Source organism: Ciona intestinalis, chromosome 14 (genome assembly GCF_000224145.3).
Source record: "Ciona intestinalis chromosome 14, KH, whole genome shotgun sequence".
NCBI lineage: Eukaryota > Metazoa > Chordata > Ascidiacea > Phlebobranchia > Cionidae > Ciona > Ciona intestinalis.
The window spans coordinates 1877736-1898241 of record NC_020179.2 but is presented as its reverse complement, the minus strand read 5'-3'; the positions used below and the strand labels follow the sequence as shown (position 1 = coordinate 1898241).

The following is a 20506-nucleotide window of genomic DNA, read 5'->3' as shown; positions in this document are numbered from 1 at the left end:
CAACTCTGCTGTAACCTGTAAATTGATAAAATTATGTGAGAACTCATACCAAGTTTAGAACTATGTTCAGGTTTTGAATAANAAATATATATATATATACTTCAGTAAAATATGCATTAGTATATTTTTAAGGTAACCAAAACTTTGCTATTTGAGTATCCTTAAGTATATTTTTGAACTATACAAGTGTGTTTTTAAATATAGAAGAATTTAGCAAGAGACTGGTTCAGATGCTTGAAAGTGACAATACAAAATCAAAGCAAATTTTAAAACTTATCTGGTTACCATGTTCACCAACAAAGTAACATACATGGTAACTTGTAAGCTGGCATGAAGTGTTTGAAACAAAACACCGGTGTTTAACGACTGTCAATTTCTGGCCACGGGAGAATAAGTAAGTTACATTACATTCATATTGGTGTATAATGCGACCAACATACTCACTGGTCAATGTTTAACAATGTCTTTGGGTCAGAATCAAATGAGGTCATATGCAGGTTGCTGTAACCGGTTTCAACCGACATAAACCAGTCTGCACAAGCTTTCATCTGGTAAGAAGCATAAATTAAAGACTTCGCAACATATACTAGGATAGGGGGGAAATGAGACATCTTTTATTCTATTTTCTCATCACATTTGCTGGTAAACAAAAAAATTCAAAGAATTATAAAATTGTATCCCCACGATTCCCGTAGACCGCTGTTAATTGTTTAAAACACGATCAGGATATTTGGATAATATGTGTTAAAGGTGTCCCATCTTCCCCCACATATATAAATTATTTGGAGATACTAGAAAACTGTATTGTTTACTTCTAATAAAACAGTACAAATAAACGTTTAATAAAAAACCTAATGCTTTTATAGCTTTCAAATTTAAATAGCACGAAAAAGAACATTTTTATATTCTTATGATGTCATTACAGAGTAAAAAGGCTAAAATTGCATTTTTTTATTGATTTCACAACATTTAAACATTTGGGTTTTAAAATTCTCACTCTTGTGATAAGTATCTCGTTCTGGTCTCCGTTCTTTTTACCAGTAGGTGATGCTGCAGCGGCAGATGGGGGACAAGTACGGATAAGTGAACACGCGCTTAGTAACTGAGCATGGGCTTGCAGTGTTTCATTACGTAAACGGGCGTATTCACATTGGAAAGTTAGAGGGTGGTTTGGGGTAACTGCAGCCTGCAATTTTTAATCAGGATTTTAAATAATGATTGTATAATTGGATGTAATTAAAACAGCAGATTTGGTTTTAATATGCTGTATTACAGTTTAAAAACGATTGTATTTGAGGAATAGGTCCAATAACTAGGGATGCACATTACAGAATAATTAGGTATTCTAGCCTAAGATATGAAGCCAAAACGGCAAAGTCGAAACGTATAGCAACCCTTAAAAAGATGCTGCAAATCGTTTTCTCTCAAAAGTCCCACAAACACAAGAACCTTTTTTTTTTCAAAATTATTAACAGAATACCGAAATCCGTAGTTAGATTCAAATACAAAAGGATTCAAAGTTCTGTAATGTGCATCCCTACCAGTAACCTACATATACATATTATATGGTCTCTCAATCATATATGAATAGATAATTAAATTATGTGAACTTATAACCGTACACCAATTAAGTGTAAATAAGTTTTTAACTCTAAGTGTGTTTTAACAACTGTTGTTTGGTCGCTGTATCCTATTTTTTCATTTAAAATATTTCTAAATCTTCCCTACCATAAACAAAGAAACAATTAAAATTTATTATTATATAGTTATTATATAGCAAAATTGAAGTGAATGAATGAAACTTACTTTATTCTCGTACGGCTGGAAAACAACAGTTGTTAAACACGGGTGTCCTGTTTCATACACCTCATGTCAGTAATAGTGTAATATGGTCTTGGGCGGAAAAAAAAATTACTGTATTTACCGTAAGTGGATGTAATGCCGTGGTGGATACCAATGTATTGCATTATGTAAATTTTTCACGGTTTTGTCAGAGCAGTTTTGACCAATAACTGAGGTTTCTTTAATAGTTGATTCAGCAAAGGCAAGATCTGCAAGGCCAGTTAACCAGAAGTAATGGTGCTCAGATGCCACAGTGTTGGAAACTTTTTTGAAGAGTGAATGAGCAACTTCGTGTTGGCCCTAAATATGTTAGTTTTAATGCAAGTAGATGTGAATCTAAGTTGCTTTATCTTCGCATGGCCGGAAAACGCCAGTCGTTATCACACAGATTTATCTAAGCTACATCTAGAAAAAGAGCTAAATATAGTGTGTCTGTGAATGGAACTTCCAAAAAAAAATAAAAAAATTGGAAAAAACTACTCAATTTGTTTGTATACCCTACATACAAAATGGGTTCATACAATATGCCTACTGTAAAAACTAATTTATACTAATAATATACCAATCTTGAAGCTTGGCGTGCAATTCTGTATAGAGTCCAATTATTTAATGGTGTTTCTATAGTGTCCAACAACTTGGTTGAAAACCTGACATTTTTCTTCTTATTGTTTGCCCCAAACAGCAGAACACAGATTAGGGTCTGTTTAAAATATTCATGATAATATTAATAACTTTTTTGTCTCTGATTACGGTAGGGAAGATTATAAATATTTTAAATGAAAAGACAGGATATAGCGACGAACAGCAGTTGTAAAAACCGCTTACAGTTATAATACATATTTAGACTTAATTGGAAGAAATAAAGCATTTATTTATGAATGGGCAACAATTATATATATAGATATATATATGTAACTTACTTACTTTATCCTGGCCTGGCCAGAAAACGACAGTTGATCTAACATGGGTGTGAATACACCTCATGCCAGCTTATGAGTTACCATGTATGTTACTGTGTGGGTGATTATTTTTTTATGTATGACTGGTAATTTGGACAGCCCATTAGTGACCACCAGGTTGGAGCATTTGTCGTTGAGTGTCTTGCCCAAGGACACATACGCTCGCAACCACAATGATATAAAGTATATACTTCTATATAGAGTTTCACTTACAGCATTTTTCTGTGCGTGGTCTGTATTTGAATGTTCTGCACTTTCTTCTGTTGTGAGTTTTAGCAACTTGAAAAGATCTCCAGTGAGGTGGTGTAAAATATTTGGTGTGGAACTGTTTTAAATGAGAACTTAATTAAAAACCATCTTTTTTGTTTCTATTAAAAGTTTAACTTAATAATAATTAAATATAAATGGCTGGTTTTTCTGCTGGGTGTAGCCACCATGCTTTTAAATAAATTTATATAGACAGCTTTAATCGTTCAGATCTTTAAAAATTTATGTTTTTTTGGGGGAAATAGTTTACCCTTGCATGTCTGCCACTGCAAGCCAATTAGTTAAAGTAAAGTAGCAAAATATACAAGCCAGATTCCAGTACAGCTTAGCAGTGTATAGGCATAGCTAAAGGTAATTTAAAGTTCTGCAGTGAAAAGAACAACAATTTCATTTGTTTTGGGTAAGTTTCATTCTCCATACATGTTCTTTGTCATAAATTTATTCGGATTCATACAAACAGCTATCATTTAAATTTCAATCAAATTCAAAAAAAAATTCAAAAAATTCAAAATCTGCTCTTTACTTTACCTAGTGGTAACAAGAGACGCAAGAGTTTCAAGCAAAATTTTACTTGTGTCGCTGCAGATTGGTATTTCTTCACTAGAAAGCAAACACATGATGTCCTCAGCGAGTCGAACGTCAATTTCCGAATTGTCGCAGCTTAAATGTTGCAAGGTAGGAAGAATTATCTGAAAACAGTGATGCCATTCAATTTTTTTTGTGCATGATAATTAGAAATTAGCAGTGCTGCCCAACTATTTTGTACATCTTCTCAGATGGCCCATTGTAAGATATTGTAACAAAACGGTATCGAAATTAAAAAGTATGTAATGACATACACATTAATTTGCTAACCTGCACGCAAAGTATTTGTCATTTTTATTTTTCCAACAAAAATAGAAAATTGCAATATTCAAAAAATACATTAAATAAGTATTGCCCTTCTAAAAATTTCTAACTGCTCAAAATGGTTGTTTACTCTTGAAATCACTTTAAATTAATAAATGTAAATCCTACAAACTATTAAAAAGCCCAGATAAAACTAAAAACTTTAGATTTTTTCCACATATATTAACTAATGTTTTTACCGACCCCAAGGCACAGTTGGTTATAGTGTCTTCCTCTAACCCAGAGGTAATGGGTTCAAGGCTTGTCGCTGCTACCATTGCAGGCGTATGTGTCTTTGGGCAACACACGTAGCAACAAACTATTTTAACCCAGTGGTCACTACTCGGTTGTCTAAATTAACAGCTATACATAAAAAATCTCCCAAAAATTATTAACACACAGTAACATATATGGTAACTCGTAAGCTGTCAAAAGGTGTATAAGCTGACAGGAGGTGTATAAACACCCTGAGTTATAACGTTTTTCGGAAACGCTATAAATCAGGTTACATTCATTCATTCCTATTACCTTAAGTGCTCTCTTATCTTGTGCATTTGCATTACTGGAAGGTGCTAATGTGAGCAGTAAGGTTTCAGCTGATTCCATGGCTTCAGTTGCCAAAATAGCATGGTTATGTTCATTAGAATGCAGAGCATGGTTTGAAATAGAAACAAACAATCTTGTGGCAAGAGCTGCTTGTATTAAATCAGCATCGTAACAACATTGGCGACATAGCTTCACCAAAGAACCATCTGTTTCATCAATAATATAAAACAAGGTTTTAACTTGATAGTAATTTAATCTAAATGGCTTGTTTGTCTGATAGGTGTAGCGGCCACGCTTAATGTCTTCCAATTAAATGTAAACATGTTTTAAACAGTAAGTGTGTTTTACATTAATAACTGTTTTTGTCATTATATACAGTCTTCTTGTTTAAAATATTTAAATTCTTGGCTACTGTAATCGAAAGGACAAATAAAGTTATTATTATATTATTTATTATAACATTTGATAATAAAAAATAAATTTTATGGGTAATCATCAAATATATATTTTTTAATTTTCAGGATTTAGACACTTTAACAAATTTGCTATAACTTTCCATAATAAACCAGAAAGATTAGTTGAAAAAATAAGTGTATTGAAGAAACACATTAAAAAACAGTATATTAGCATTTTGAGAATCAAAAATTAAACCTATTCGCGTATTTATGCATAGCGTTATCAACAACTTTTTTTTTTAGAGAGAAACTTTTTCAGAGAGGAACTTTTTCAGAGAGAAACTTTTTCAGAGAGCAAAATATATTGTTCATGGTCCAATCATACACACACACCAAAACAAAAATCATTCAGTTACCTTCCTGTATATCAAGCTGTACAAGTAATGTTGTATCAGTTAAAGTGCAGAGAACTTGAAGAATTCCTTGCTTTAATGAATCAGCTAATGTGGATAACTTGTAAGCCTGAGATGGTAAAATACTTTTGTACTAAATTGATGGGTTTATCATTACTGGTGGAAATAGGGTACTGTGACTTGTAGGTTTATGTTTAATTCACAGGCAGTAGGAAAATTTTATTACTACTTTTGGCAGTGGTTTAAATGGGGTAAAAAACACCTAGAGGTTGACAGGATCAAGGCACGTCGTTGCTACCATTGTGGGCGTAAGTGTCCTAAGGAAAAAACACATAACAGCAATTGCTTCAACCCAGTGGTCACTAATGAGACATTGTCAGCTATACATAAAGAAAAAAAATTGCACCACAAAAAAGCAATCACCACAAAAGTTAAATACGTCATACGTGGTAACTTATAAGCCGCATAAAATGTAAGAAATAGAACACACATGTTATGATGACTTTCATTGCTACCTACCCCACTCAAACATAAATAAGTTACATTCATTCATATCTTACCTCACACAATGCAGAACTATCCTCACTCCTCCATAAATGAGGGGCTTTACTTGCAAGGACGTTCAGGTTTATCAACGAGTTCCGCTTCAATGCTTCTCTTGGGTCACAACGCAAATATTGATGCAACAGCGCCACCTAAGCAACAAAAAAAGAAATATATTTAAGACAGGTCCCAAGATTACCACACTTGTAAAGTAGTATTAGTGGCATGACAACCACTGTCCTGATAAAGTGTGGGTGCCATATTTTATACATATCTTAATTTTGAAAGTGTGCAATATTTTTATATACAAGTTTGTGCATTTTTTCTTCTGATTTTTCTAGGATTCATGATTTGGACACAAACGTAAAATAGTAGGAACATCAAGCATGGGAACCGTTACCCAGTTTGCTCCTGCATTATGTCTATCTTAAGCTTAGATATAAAGTAGTTTCCAGTCCAGTTAACGGAATTTTAAACAACTTTACCTTTATTTTATAAGCAATGTCACAAATTAAAAAAAAATCTAGAAAAAAAGAAAAAAAAAACAAGCTTTACCTTTATATTTATAAGCAATGTCACAAACTAATAAAAATCTTTAAAAAAAGCAAGAAAAAACCAAAAAGCTTTACCTGTGATGAAACATCAATAAGTGAATGAAGAGAGAGACTTGTGAGAGTGTTTAAAGTAGTAAGGACAAAATCCTGTGCTGGAAATGATGGAAGGAGGTTTTGAAGAACACTACGCGCCTTGGATGAAATCTAACAACAGTTTGAATAATAATAATATAAATATTAATACCTTTATTTGTCTCTTCGATTACGGTAGCGAAGATTTAGAAATACTTTAAACGAAAAGACAGGATATAGCGACAAAACAACAGTTGTTAAAACACGCTCACAGTTAAAAACATATTTACATTTAATTGGTAAAGTGTAAGGTAATAACATCACATAATTTATTTATCTGTTTATATTTGATTGAAAGACCATAACCTTAGGTTTTAATGTGAACGTCTACTGTTTATGATATAATATAATAGATATGGCATTAGCAGTACCAGGTTGTGTGTTTGCTTGATAGTTTTACCTGTACATCATAATGCATGTGTTGAAGCACAGGAATCAGCTTTAACTTTACTTCAAGTGGAGTAGATAATCCTGTAAAGGTGTACACTATTTGGTTATATTGGACAAAAATATATCAAAAATATTGTACAAAAATACACCACATCAAAAATATTGGGGAAAAATATACTACATCAAAAATATTAGACAAAAATATACTACATCAAACAGTAGCATGGTTCTATACAACTTGTGGTAAGGTTAATTTAAACAGGCATCAGTGACCACTAAGTAACAGTCAGTAGCTACAGAATGTTTTTACCTAAATACAGCTACAATCTTACCATATTAGCAGCGTAGAGCTTTGATTCCTGTATCTTATAGTTATAAACTAATGTAGCATCTCTGGCCTAAATCTCAGATCCCTTGCCTCGCCATAACGTTGCCAAGTATATAAGCAAAAAAAAGAAGATTAGAAATTACCTTGTAACATGGCAGCAATCTTATTACAAATACTGGATGCAAACTGATGGGAATGAGAAGCAAACTGGATTGTGGCGTAAATCGCTGCATCTTGTTCCACTCTATCATGGGAATCAAGGCCCTGCTGTATGCTGTGATGGGCATTCTTCTTGTCTTTTATAATGCAAGCCACACTGCCTAGCATCCTGGGTAAAAATGTTAAGATTTAATGCTGTATTTTACAAGGGCATAATGTGCAGTGCACATGTTAAATTTCAATATTCACTTATTAATTGTTGTTTTATCGCTATATCCTGTACTTCGTTTAAAATATTTCTAAATCTTTGCTACCATAATCAAAGAGACAAATATAAGTATTATNNTTATAGTTTTTGTGGCCCATAAAAGACCAAAGCNTTTATGTTATGCAAGTAAAATTTCACCCCTGTTTTTTTATTTTATAAATTGCAACATGTTTAATTGTCCACAGTTTTAATTTTTTCAAACAAAAAAGGAAAAACATTTTTTTGATTTCTATCATAAAATATTATATAGGATATGCTTGACTGAAGACTCCATACCTTAAAGTAATAGCTCTTGCATATGGATCATTGCTATGTATGACACTGTAAAGCCGACACATAAATTCATCCACATTTAAGATTTTGTCTAAATGTTTTGTACTTTGGTGTGCAACTCTCAAAACACACAGCTTCAGAAAATTGTTCCTGAAATTTTGTTCTTTGTTTGTTATTTATATTATATACAAATACAATCATAGGCGCCTAACATGGGTATGCAAGGTATGCGTATACACCCTGAAAATAAATCAGAGTACCCATTAGTACCCAGTATAAATGCATTTTAATAGCCTTTCTTACAAACATGCCTTAAAATAAACACTATACAGTGGTGATAGTGCAATGATCAGTCCATTTCCCAAATAAAAGCTAATAATGTTACAAGAAAAAAGTTCATGCTCTCGCCGGCATAAATCTTTTAAAACTTAGGGGCACCTTGACTTTTAAAAAGTTAGGCGCCTATGCATAAACTATCTACTTATATTTCTTTATGATAATAATTGTTATAGCGTTCATTTATCCAACAGTATAGTACAGAGTGGCTAGAGCTCAACTCATAACTAGAGGATACTGGGTTCAAAGTTAAACGATGCTATCGTTGTACGAATGTGTTCAAGCAAGATGCTTTATTACAATAGTTCCAACTCCAGAAAAGGGTATTAAATAGTCAGCCATACAGAAAAATTCTCTACAAGTTAGAGTTGCCCCACTATTTGAGGAAAAAAAGAGACATTCAATCATTTAAACAGATTAGCGGTTTAGTAACAATATTTTCTTACCCTGTTCTAAATGCATCAGCCAACTTAAGAAAAGCAGAGTTGATTAAGATAGGGAATGGAAATCTTGAAAACAGGTTTGGGAATCGTACAATTGCTTCACATCGTTCACCCAACTTATGTGCTCTTAAACCTGTAAAGGACTTTAGCAATAATACTCTGTTTATACGATTCTACTAAATGCCACAGTTGGTTAGGGCAATACCTCTAACCCAGAGGTAATGGGTTCAAGACTCGTCACTGCTACCAATGTAGGCGTATGTGTCCTTGGGCAAGACACTTAACTGCAATTGCTCCAACCCAATGGTAACTAATGAGTTGTATATATTGGCAGAAATATAATAAAAGTAAAAACAATCACCAACAAAGAAACATTCGTGGCTGGCACGAGGTGTATGAAACTAGAACACCCATGCTATAACGACTGTCGTTTTCCGGCCTTGCGAGGATCACATAAAGCTTTTATATTCATTCACTCTACAATATAATACTTGAAATTGCTTCTCCTTAAAAAAAATGCTTAATTGTAGTTGTACCAGATTTTGTTTTATCGCAAGACATTTTTAGGTTAACTTTAAGTATTACATTTACATATGTTTGTTAATTAACATATGCAGCATACTATATAATGTAAACATCGACATCGTTATTCAAGTGCATGCAAAATATAGTTAGGTTTTATTAAAGTATTTACAAAAATTCAAACAGCTCTATTTATATGTACGGTACCTTTATCTAGTTCCATTAAAGCTGAATTCGCATCTTGCTGATGATCGTCCATAACTTTGCTCTTTTAATGAATAAGTAGCTTGAATGCTGAATTACACAGATACAGTTTCAGGCAATGCAACTCTTACAACACGGGTTTGAACAAAGTTATTTAAAATGAAATGTGTAAGCGGCTAAGTGCTCAAGGTAGGGAAATCCCCTTACATGTCGTTTGCGATTTTATTGCAAGCCACCAGAAAAACTTGGTCGTGTATTATAGAATCAAGTTTAGTGTACTCTGATACAGTACTTTAACTATGGCACAACAAAGACCTTTATACCCTTTTTGCATGGTAAAAAGTTAATGCGAATAACGATCCGCATTAACTCGTCATATGATAACTCGCTAACAGCGCTATTTTGCATGGTCATTGGTTTATGCGCGTATCAACATTGAGTAAGCTTATTTTAGCGCAATATTATTAAATCTAGCTTATAAAATAAGTTTTAATACTTTATGGTGCTATTACCAACGAAAACCTATAAAATTAATACCTAAAAAAGATTAGGCTCTTAAAAGTAAAACTGTACTTTCACCTTACTTTTCTTTACTCGCATAATGCGAGTAACAACCAACCTCCTACAGCAGATGACACGCTTATGACGTTATGCGTGTTAACTTAGTTTTTACAAGTACTTATGCGCATAAAAGTGACCATGCAAAAAGGGTATTATTGCTCGCCCCCGCGCCGTATTGGTATAGGCAGCTCATACAACCGTTCTGTTTATCGGTGCCCTTTTTTGTCGGAACACGGGTTAAAAGTGGCATTCATTTCGTACACTTTACAAAACATATGTTTCTACTATCCATAGCTCCAGTTGTTCTGATCTGTCGTAATCAAAGCATGCAGGAATTTCATTAAGAAATACTTGTTTGACAACACATTTCACATGCGTGTCTGTACCGTCGACCAACTCGTTCAAACAAATTTTGAAATGGTCGTATTCTTTACACGTCACGTCCATATCTTCTGTCGTGAAATTCAGTCGTTTTTCTAAGGGAATATATGTTACTAACAAAGGGTGCCCTCGCGCAGATTTGCTGGAAACAGCTTGTGTTTTAGCTCGCTGTATAAAGCAATGTATAGTTCGAAACAGGGCGTCTGTCATATCATTATCGTAAATACAGTCACAAGCCAAAAGGATGTTCGGATTTACTCGGTCATCGGGAAGACATTCAAACCAGTTCAGATCGACAACGTGCATATTAGCGGATATTAAACTAACATTCCTATCTACGTTTTCTTGACACAGAGCAAGTATATTTTCGCCGTGGTCTGTTGCATAAACAGTTTTGGCGAACTGGGCAACGAAAATGGAAGTTAGACCAGTACCGCAACCTAATTCCAGGACTTCTTTTCCTGCGAAACTTTCAGTATTTGCGTTAACATAGTCGCACATTAACAAGGCCCCTCTCCATACTTGCAAACCCACGCTTTCGAGAACCGTGCACATCTCATGACGTATGGTAATGACGTCACGGGCATCATCGGACCGAGACACGACAATGTCACCGTCTTGGTCATATTTTAGATCATCGTTAAACTTGGTATTGTCTTCTGCTAATACTTTAAATTGAAATCGAGTAATTACAACACCGTCTGTATCCACCGTCTTATACAAGTGAACATCTGATAAAACGACTTCTCCAGCTTGAGCAGCCTGCATTTTTGTTAATACATTTTAAATAGCTGATGTCTCTAATCAATTTCCCCTAGAATAAACAGATGGGAGTAAGGTCTAATCATTACATTTGTATTTCATATATCACACCACTCTATACAATATATAATATATAATATAAAGTATTTCTTTGACAACACTTCACTATAGGTTCAATCCGAAGTTTATATATAATACAAAAAAAATTATTTGACCAAATTTTTACTTTTAGTTAATAACAATGAAGCTTTTAACAAAACACGAACAAATTTGTCTGGGAAATTTTGTTGTTGTCAAGTAATACAGATTCCTAAAGATCGTAAAATACATATAGTGAAATATTCTATTGCATTCGTTTTAAATAAAAGCATATCTATGTAGAGAAAAACCATAGTTCACTTTAGGAGAGACCACTTAATTTGGTCTTTAGCAGATTGTAGAACTTGAGTGATAGTTTGTTCTGTTAGAGGGATGTCCTCTCCCCGCATCACAATCTGATCCAGGACATGTCCTCCATCAACCTGCATGATGACTCCTCCATCCACTATCTCATCCACAATCAGGAAGACACTATCTATGTGTCGGAGTAAGATCCTCTTTTCAACATTCTTCCGGAGCAGCAGGTTTACTGAGTCATAAAGGCAAGTGAGGACCGACATGAGCATTAACTCGTTCTCATGAGCACTTCCGATGACATAAAAGAAAAGATCCACATTTCCTTTGTACACCACAGTCTGGCCTTCCAGTAGAGCAATTTCAGAGTCAGACTTGTGAGTCTTGCTGAAGACATTCTTCTCAAAAAGCTTCTGTTCCCTCAAAGTAGGATAGGTATCATCATAATACTTTGCCAATAACCTCTCTCCGTCGTTGTCCAATATCAAAATGGCCTTAACAGTGTACAAAGAGGGTTGTGAAACACCATCCATTTTTACCTAATTTTATCCTAATCCTAAATGGGAACAGAATGCAAGTTAACTTAAACCAAGATGTGAAATTCAATGGCCAGTTCATACTACCGGTATAAAAAAACTTATACAAAATAGGAATAGTTTTAGAAAAAAAGCCAGGAACAGTCAGAACTGTTAACAACATAACGTACAGGGAACAACTGAAAAAATTGAAACAAAAAATTTCCAAGCACATATCAACATAATATTGGCTTATATACAATAAACAAGCCGAACTGAGTACATTAATTCATTCATTGATAATAATCGTTTACTAAGGTTTTAAAAAATGGCAGCAAAACATTGAATGGCAGTTGAACCAATAGAGGCAATAAGAGAATACAGTTAAAAATTCACAGATTCATTAGTTTGTCAATGTCAGTTGTCAACTTCTTGATATAATCCACGTTGCTCATGGGAGAAACATTCATGATAGTGACTCTGGTGCGTTCTTCATCATTAAACTTATCTGACTTCACTCTTAACTTGAAGAAATAGCTTTTGAAGTCGACACTTTTCAGAGCCGCCTCATACTCCTGCTCGTTGGTGTCTTTTAGGTCTCCGAGTTGTTGAGCCGTCATGTTCAACAAAATTTCGGCTTGGTCTTGAAAGCAAGTCACCCAGGTGCTGTCAAACTCATCAGCCATATGCATGTTTAGAATGACTCTGTATTTGAAGTTTGGGCTTTCTGAGTTGCATTTTTCGCACCGATAGCTGCCATTCTGCAGATCAACCACTTTTTTGTTGCACTGGTCATTCGGACAAGCTTGATAGAGGATGTTTTCTTTTTTGCAATATAAAACTGTAGCTTTAACTGTTATGTAATCTGGTTTTTCTTTGGTACCAAGATTTTCTGTTTTAATATCTGCCAATGTTTTCCAGTTAGCAGCCATGTTACCACCGCCACCACTACCTGTTGTTAGGACTTGAGTGGCCTGCGACTTGCCACCAGTTTCATACCACTGCTTCAGACTAAACGCTTCCGGTATATCTGGGTTTATTGTGACTGTTGTGGAGCCAATAGTAGACATGGAACAACCCCCAAAATCAGACACTTTTGCAGATTTTAAAACCACTACGGCTGATTCTTCTGAAGTAAACTTCTCGGCTTCTTGTCCCCACAGGGTAACTTGGATCTCTGCATTTGATTCATCAACCAAATTAATTTTTCTTACTTTCGCTTCTCGATTCTGGCTACGAATCATAACGGAGCTTAAATCTTCTGCCGATTTCAAGATTCCAATTGTATCAACAAGTGTATTCACATGGTTTCCAAGTTCGCTGATTTTTTTGAAGTTATACTGAATTTTTGGCACCAGTTTTGCATCGTCATCTTCACTCAATGTAATAACTGTGTCCCGTCGAAGAGTCATTTCATAATCATGAGTTGTGCTATTATACTGAGGATTCGCAGGTTTGAGAGTAGCATTAGCAATACAGAACACTTTTCCAACTTCAACCATACTGAAAAATTTGTCTGCCTCCTCTTTAAAACAGGTCACCTTGATGTCACCAGAGTCATCTAAAACTGTGAAACTAAATAACTTCCCTTCTCCTCTTGCATTCTTCCATTCCCTCATAGCTCCCTTCTGCGTCACACGTGCACGTATCGCCCATTTATTTTGATAGGGTGTTAGACTTCCAATGGGCATAACACGGGTCTGTGTACCACCAGGCGTAGTAGGAGCGTCACCTTTTCCACCAAACGACATTTTTCCAGTCGGTTTCGGACTCTGCATTGCAGAAGCAGGCATTCTGTTTTGGTTTGGCTTAAGATTTTCATTTTGAACTGCTCTTCCATCATTTGCACTTGCCTGGGCATAATTAACAGGATTCCCAATCCGTTCTCCAACCTCATTACCACTTTGAACCACATCCAAGCTCAAACAGATAATAACTTTCTTTCCATTTTGCACCATTTTAGGTGACTGGTAATGCGTCAGCCTAACAATTGAATTGGCATCTAAAATTCCATCATTTACCAAGTGGTTGAGATTAGTTCCCAGCATGACAGTTCCAAATGAATGGACTCCATCAGACAATGCCAGTTTAATGCGCTCTATGTTGGGGCCTTGTACTTTCTTGAAGCTCAAGCATTGTAGGACAGGGTTGGAAACCTCATCACCTCTTAAAAGGGCTTGCACTGCTCCATGGGTTAGGGCTATGCTGCTACTCATTTTAACACAAAAGCTTTAAATTAAACATATATTTCAGTTTAACTTTGGTGTTCTAAAACAAAAAACGGTACTAGTAAAGAATCTTCCGTTACCTTAATTTAGGCTTTGTTTCGGTGGGAAAAATCTTCATTATCACAAAAATTTAACTTTCGTAAACGGTAAACGCGGTAACAGTACTGTTGTAACGATTCTGTGGCTAAATTTTGTCCAACTTATTACAAAACAGGAGGATCGAGCAACCAATAAAGAAACATATCAAATTGCTGGCGCTAACATTAGCTGCAACAGGTTACAACGGATAACAGGAACGAAGTCTTATTTTGTAAAAGTAGTAACCATTTTTTATTATCCACAATTAACATTGTTAAACATTACAGAAAGCATGAACAAATTCTCACTATAACTGATTATTTGTTTTATTTTAAAAATTACATCAATATAGCTATGATAATGCACCTATTTTTACATCGCACTACCTTTCTCGCATGAGTTTTAATCGCGCGCGGGGTTTTGAGTGACGTGTTCGAAACTTCGAATAACAGTTTAACAAAAATCTTATACCTGCAAAGAGGGGTGTATTAAAACAGAGCGTAAAATATATATTTAGTTCTTACCAAAGTCGTATAAACACCGAGTATTCCAACTGCCGTCTTTGTGTGTTCAAGATTGAACAAAAACAGTGACTGGCAATGAGTTTAAACGAACTTTTTTTTCGGTTTTCTTTGTGTTTTCTTTATGTGAAGAGGCGTAAAAATCTGGCGTGTAACAGTTTCTATTTACCTTACCAAACATTTTTCGGAAAAAAAAGGATCCGGATTTAATGACTAAAATGTCACAAACAAGAGATTAAAGAAAAAAGCTAGAATTGAGAATTAGGATAAGTGCGGAAAACAAGAGATCACACAGATCTAATGCATGAGCACGGTATAAACTAATTAGCATAGTATTAATTAACCCTATCACTACAATGGTCGACTGAGATCGATCAGAACAAATCAAAAGTAACCAACAAAGCGGGTTTCAGTCGCCATTGGTGACGTACAAGGACGTACAAGGATTGAAAGATAGGTAAAGAATATGTGTAAATACGCTTTGTACAACTCCTGCACTATATGTTGACATGTAAACTTACACTATAGTTAAACTTGTCGTCGCTTAAAGACGTTCGTTTTTGTGAATTTGGATAAACCGTAATCACGCAGTATAGGTAATGTTAGAAGTTAATATTATTCATATTGTGGCGGTTGCATAATGATTTATTGCGAGCGGTAAACTAAAAGAGCGAAGAAACGAGAGACGCGGTGTTTATACCGAAGATAACGATAAGAAAAAGGCACTCGTCTACGCTTTGGTGCACACACGCTAATTGTGCGGTTTTAAATCTGAAAATTTAGTCTAAAAATTATAAATATATATTACGATTTGATTTCAATCAAGAGATTAAAGAAAAATGCTAGAATTGAGAATTAGGATAAGTGCGGAAAAAAATCGCCCTATCAGCAACAACAACAACAACAAAGCCAAGAACAACTGTTCGACGAAAAAGGATCTATATGACCACTACCGTGCTCAACCAGCCGCTTTTAAGTGCGGGGTAATGACACTTTTAGCACACAACATCCAATTATCCTGATCGTGTTTTAAATTATTAACAAAAATAACGGTTTATAACTCTATAGTAGTCGTGAGGATACGGTTTTATAATTCTTTGAATGCTCTTTATTTACTACCAAATAGAACGAGGAGAAAGAATCAAAAGGTGCCCAGTCTTCCCTTAGCCTACTCAACGACTTTATAAACGGTTGTTCCTTGACAAATTGAAACATTTTTGAGCGCATCCGCGCCGGCGCAGTTTGGTCAAATGGGAACGTTTGTTTTGTCAGACCATACAAGAAGATCTTTATATAGGCCTATAGGCTATACTTATTGTGGTGGTACCTTTATTTTTCATACAAGCAAATTAAGTTTTTGATAACAATTGGCAATTCTTCCGAGAACAGGTAATATTGTGGAATAATATTACTTAGAACTGTGAAGATTATTCCTTTATATAAGCAGAGCTGCCGTATAAATAGATAGGAGATTCAATACAAACCGCATGCAACACTGTTTTGATTTGGGTATAATGATCATTAAGGTGTACTGTGTGTGAAACCGAAAAGCATAAAATCATTACAGTTTACTTTCCTTGTTGTAGGTCACATAATTGAGTCATGTATTCAGTATAGACAGGTTATAACTATGTCATTTATCATAGCCTACTGAATACATTAAATAGGCTTTACATTTGTATTTTTAAATTTAAATAACGTTAGCAATGACCTATACCTATTGCTGCGTGTTATATAACGGTAAATACCAATCAATAATAAAGATATATTTAGAACTTCTCGGGACAGTAAAGGGGTATCAAGATGTGTATATGAATTGAAAGTCTAAACCGGGCATTCATAAAAGCAATGAGTTTTGTTTTCCATTGTCGCGCGTCTGTGACGTCATAGTCGCAGCCATTACGGAGCCCACGGCATAGCATTTTATCATTGCTGAGTACTGTTTTTCGTCTAAATATTGCGTATTTTTAAGAACTAAGCACTTGTGCGCGTAAAAATGGCTTTCCACTAACGTTATATCGTATTACAATACCAAACTTCACATAAATAATCAACTTTTATTAAACACTCAATCAATTAAAGTAAAAAAAGGAAAATGTCAAGTATACCAATCAAAAACATAAAAGAACATGTTTAAAATATAAAAATACAAACAAAAACGCATAACATTAACATATACTGGTGTATCTAGCGGCAGTTTTTACATGTAAATTGCCGTGACTTTACTTTTTGGCTCACAAACTTAACACCTATATACCCGGCAACGAAACTTAGGGTATCTTGGTAAAATTTTCCTAATATTAAAATGACATTAAGGATAACAATACTGAGTTACTATTTTTGGTCTTCTCCTTGAATTAATAATAATAAACCACCCTTTCTACGTTTATGAAATCGGAAACCGCGAACACATTATCTGCTCAGTACTTAAGCAGTTTGGAGCTTCATAGTCACTCATGTTGGATTATAAATGTAATATATAATGGTTCTGTAGATCCGTAGGTATGAGCATATACTATCATGTAAACTATGCTGATTGCTGCTAGTATTAATCGCCAACGTAAAGTACCCAGTTAAACCACACTGTACGCTGAAAACCAGTTAAAATACTGATTTACTAGAAATTAATTCTTGGATTTAATATTATATAACAAGATTTATATTAGAACTTATATTTTAAATGTTAAAACAACCGCTAGATGTGTTTTCTAGCTTTGTATCGCTTACAAGACCGAATAAACACACACCGACCATGCATTTGTATGGGCGATTCAAGCTCTGTGGGTTCCGTAATGGCGAACACAAGCGTCGTTTCCTGACGTGACGTTGGGCATGCCAGATGTGTTGTTACGCATCACCAGTTGATCAATACGCAATGAGTGTATAGCAATTGTATTGTAGAAATTGCTTGTGTAACGTCGTAGTTTTGTTTTATTTAAACATTTAAAGGATGCTAGAATGTACCAAGGTAAAGAGCAGTAGTAAATTGATCGGTTGTTTTTAGTTTTAAGTTTAGTCAACAAAGCGAAATTTTGTAGAAATGCAGTGTTGGGTAAGTGGGCTTTGAATAGAAATTAATACCCAAAGATTTTAAAATACCTACTTTATCCATTAACTTTAGCCTATGTTGTCCAAGAACCATTGCCTCCGGCTAACTTAATGATAGCTTTCTTAACGTTCAAGCTACATAATCATAACATACACCAGAACCTACACACGTATTTATAGACCATGCTAAACGAAGCTCTGTAAACCGATTGTTTCCGGTTTCTGGCAAAGCAAGTGTTATTAGTCGTTACCGGCTTTCTGACAACATGTCAACAACACACCTAGATAGTTTACCAAAAGCACAGCTTCGACCAAAGTAGATTGTATTAACAAACTCCCCATTGGAATAGTATTACATACTATATGCCTTATATGGTATTACAGAATAGTCTAGGACCTAGCCAAAGTAATTTCCAATCAGACATGCTACTACGATTTAGAGCTTTAGGCAAACACCGCATTTAGATTCAGAATTTAATTCGAAAGATGTTGTGCTCGTCACTGTAGTGAAGTCTGAAGATACAATGTTTACTTTTCAGTTAATTTATTTCTTTATGGCACATTTTCAGTTAAAGTGCGCTTTGCAGACAGAAATGACAAGTTTTACTCAGACCAAAAAACAAAGATATTAGCAAGTATATGTAAACCGTATATCATGGCCTACTCAATATTGAGTAGGCCATGGTCGTAGCAATGATTTTATTATACTTTTCAATCTTTCAGAGTGTAGTCTATTTACGAAAATGCTACTTGGAGAAAAATACAAGTTTCGTTGGGTAGTGTTATGTATGGCTGCTGTGATCAATGGCTTAACATGGGGGCTATTGTACGCCATTGGTGTAATTTACTCAAGTTGGCTGACTTATTTCAATGAACCAGCCAGTTATGTGTCAATGGCAGGCAGTTTACCATTGACAATTGGCTGTTTTGCAGGTTAAGTATGGTTGTGTTATATTCATCAGTGTTACGTAACTAAAATGAATTGTTAATTAAAGACTTGTGCTTTTAGGTCCATTCTTTCGACCTATTGTTAACAAGTTCGGCTTAAGGACTTCTGGTTTCTGCGGTGGTGTTATAATGGCGTTTGGGATCGCCGTTAGCTACTTCGCTGAATCTGTTCTTACACTTTGCTTTACATTTGGTCTTGTTGCAGGTAGGGCGTTAGGTTTAGTTTTTAGGGCGTTGTGTTTAGTTTTAACCGAAGCACTTTGTATTCAGGCGAGCGGAAACGTATTAAATTCCTGTTTACCACGAGATAGTTTAACCCGAAACGCATCGATTGTAACATAAAACATTTGACGTATTTCACAATTTAAAAATTATAATTGTATCCATGTACACACTATGACGTTATAAAATTGAAGTATACAAGTTACTGTATATACATATATATACATATATATATGTACAAAACATCCGGGTAGCGTGCAGGCTAATGTCTACCCGGCCGAAACCTGAGCTCTTTTGTATCGGTAAAGCGCTGTGTATGTGCTCGCTATAAATAAAGAGCTGGTTTCAATGGTCTAATTTAACCTTCTAACATTAAAGAAACTCTAACACGCGATTTGGTATTGTTCATTGTTACCTTTACCGCAATATAACCGCCATGTAGAGGTAAACGTGCGTTATGCACGCTAAAAGCCATACACCAAGCCCGAATTGGGTATACTGCATTATTCATAGTGTATCGGTCGCACGTAAGCTTTTTTAACAATGCAAACCACATGCTAGCTTGGCCAAACTGTACAATGACATGATGTATCTATATATATATGAACGTAGTATTATGATTTTAAGCGCCATTTCTCCGTACTGTGGTTAAACGTATACGGTTTCCTATCTAGTTTTGTTTGTATTCCTTCATTGTCTTCCATCGTATAGCCTAGTATATAGTAGGGTGGAGGAAGATGGGACACTTTTTGACTGTATTTACTCGTCCCATTTAGTAGTAAACAAAAAACATTCAAAGAATTATAAAAACCGTATCCTCACGACTCCCATAGACCGGTGTTAACTGTTTAAAACACGATCAGGATATTTGGTTATTTTGTGTTAAAGGTGTCCCATCCTCCCCCACCCTACTGTTTATATGTATGGAAAATATGTGTGTATTATATACCAAATCTGTAAACATTGTATTCTTCAGGTAATGCCAACATTTTAATTGGGCAATCTCTCTCTATATATATAGTAGGGTAAAATGAGACACATTTCTATTCCATATTCTCATCTAATTTAGTAGTAAACAAAAAACATTTAAAGAGTTATAAAACCATATGCTTACGACCCCCATATAGACCGTAGTTAATTGTCCAAAACACGATCAGGGTATTTGAATTTTTGTGCTAAAGATGTTTCATTTTACCCCACGGTACTATATACAGAAATGTGGGATAAGACGAAACATGTTTTATTTTGTTTTCTTTGGTAGTAAACAAAAATATTTACAGTAATATATAACCCTACTCCGCCGACTCTTAATAGGCTGTTTTAATTATTGAAAACACGATGAGAAAATTCAGTTTTAGTTGCTAATGTAGCCAACCTTGATCTTACA

The 20506-nt window shown here is 34.8% G+C and overlaps 5 protein-coding genes across 6 annotated transcripts in view; 1 reads left to right on the top strand and 4 right to left on the bottom strand.

Annotated features, from left to right (window-relative positions):
* LOC100183323 (integrator complex subunit 7-like) overlaps nt 1-9657 on the bottom strand; it is a 12360-nt gene extending 2703 nt beyond the window's left edge. The window contains exons 1-17 of the mRNA XM_026837628.1: nt 9466-9657; nt 8740-8869; nt 7961-8107; nt 7401-7585; nt 6940-7010; nt 6483-6611; nt 5871-6005; nt 5314-5419; nt 4485-4708; nt 3597-3757; nt 3015-3126; nt 2405-2542; nt 1925-2142; nt 1542-1548; nt 998-1186; nt 445-548; nt 5-15 (exon numbers count right to left, since the gene is read on the bottom strand). Coding sequence (XP_026693429.1) covers nt 5-15; nt 445-548; nt 998-1186; nt 1542-1548; nt 1925-2142; nt 2405-2542; nt 3015-3126; nt 3597-3757; nt 4485-4708; nt 5314-5419; nt 5871-6005; nt 6483-6611; nt 6940-7010; nt 7401-7585; nt 7961-8107; nt 8740-8869; nt 9466-9517 — 2119 coding nt within the window. The 5' untranslated portion in view covers nt 9518-9657. The remainder of the gene's footprint in view (nt 1-4; nt 16-444; nt 549-997; nt 1187-1541; nt 1549-1924; nt 2143-2404; nt 2543-3014; nt 3127-3596; nt 3758-4484; nt 4709-5313; nt 5420-5870; nt 6006-6482; nt 6612-6939; nt 7011-7400; nt 7586-7960; nt 8108-8739; nt 8870-9465) is intronic.
* Nucleotides 9658-9670: 13 nt separating this feature from the next.
* Nucleotides 9671-11218, bottom strand: LOC100180973 (methyltransferase-like protein 22). Its single transcript, XM_002122183.4, has one exon. It carries the CDS (start codon nt 11170-11172, stop codon nt 10288-10290), a length of 885 nt encoding a protein of 294 aa, XP_002122219.1. The 5' UTR covers nt 11173-11218; the 3' UTR covers nt 9671-10287.
* A 20-nt stretch (nt 11219-11238) lies between these two features.
* On the bottom strand, nt 11239-12126 carry LOC100180172 (coatomer subunit zeta-1-like). The gene has a single exon (XM_026837699.1). The coding sequence runs from the start codon at nt 12090-12092 to the stop codon at nt 11562-11564; it is 531 nt and encodes a 176-aa protein (XP_026693500.1). The 5' UTR covers nt 12093-12126; the 3' UTR covers nt 11239-11561.
* Nucleotides 12116-14338, bottom strand: LOC100182514 (replication protein A 70 kDa DNA-binding subunit). Its single transcript, XM_002127903.4, has one exon. It carries the CDS (start codon nt 14288-14290, stop codon nt 12467-12469), a length of 1824 nt encoding a protein of 607 aa, XP_002127939.1. The 5' UTR covers nt 14291-14338; the 3' UTR covers nt 12116-12466.
* A 3237-nt stretch (nt 14339-17575) lies between these two features.
* LOC100178607 (monocarboxylate transporter 14-like) overlaps nt 17576-20506 on the top strand; it is a 6754-nt gene continuing 3823 nt past the window's right edge. Inside the window, exons 1-3 of one of the 2 annotated variants that reach the window (XM_018814817.2) lie at nt 17576-17953; nt 18519-18882; nt 18959-19102. In XM_018814817.2, the coding sequence (XP_018670362.1) occupies nt 18693-18882; nt 18959-19102 (334 nt within the window). In that variant the 5' untranslated portion in view covers nt 17576-17953; nt 18519-18692. The remainder of the gene's footprint in view (nt 17954-18518; nt 18883-18958; nt 19103-20506) is intronic. The other variant, XM_026837696.1, reaches the window with a different exon arrangement.

Coding starts and splice junctions, on each gene's coding strand:
- LOC100180973 (XM_002122183.4), bottom strand. CDS start 11,172: ATGCAGGCTGCTCAAGCTGGAGAAGTCGTTTTATCAGATGTTCACTTG.
- LOC100180172 (XM_026837699.1), bottom strand. CDS start 12,092: ATGGATGGTGTTTCACAACCCTCTTTGTACACTGTTAAGGCCATTTTG.
- LOC100182514 (XM_002127903.4), bottom strand. CDS start 14,290: ATGAGTAGCAGCATAGCCCTAACCCATGGAGCAGTGCAAGCCCTTTTA.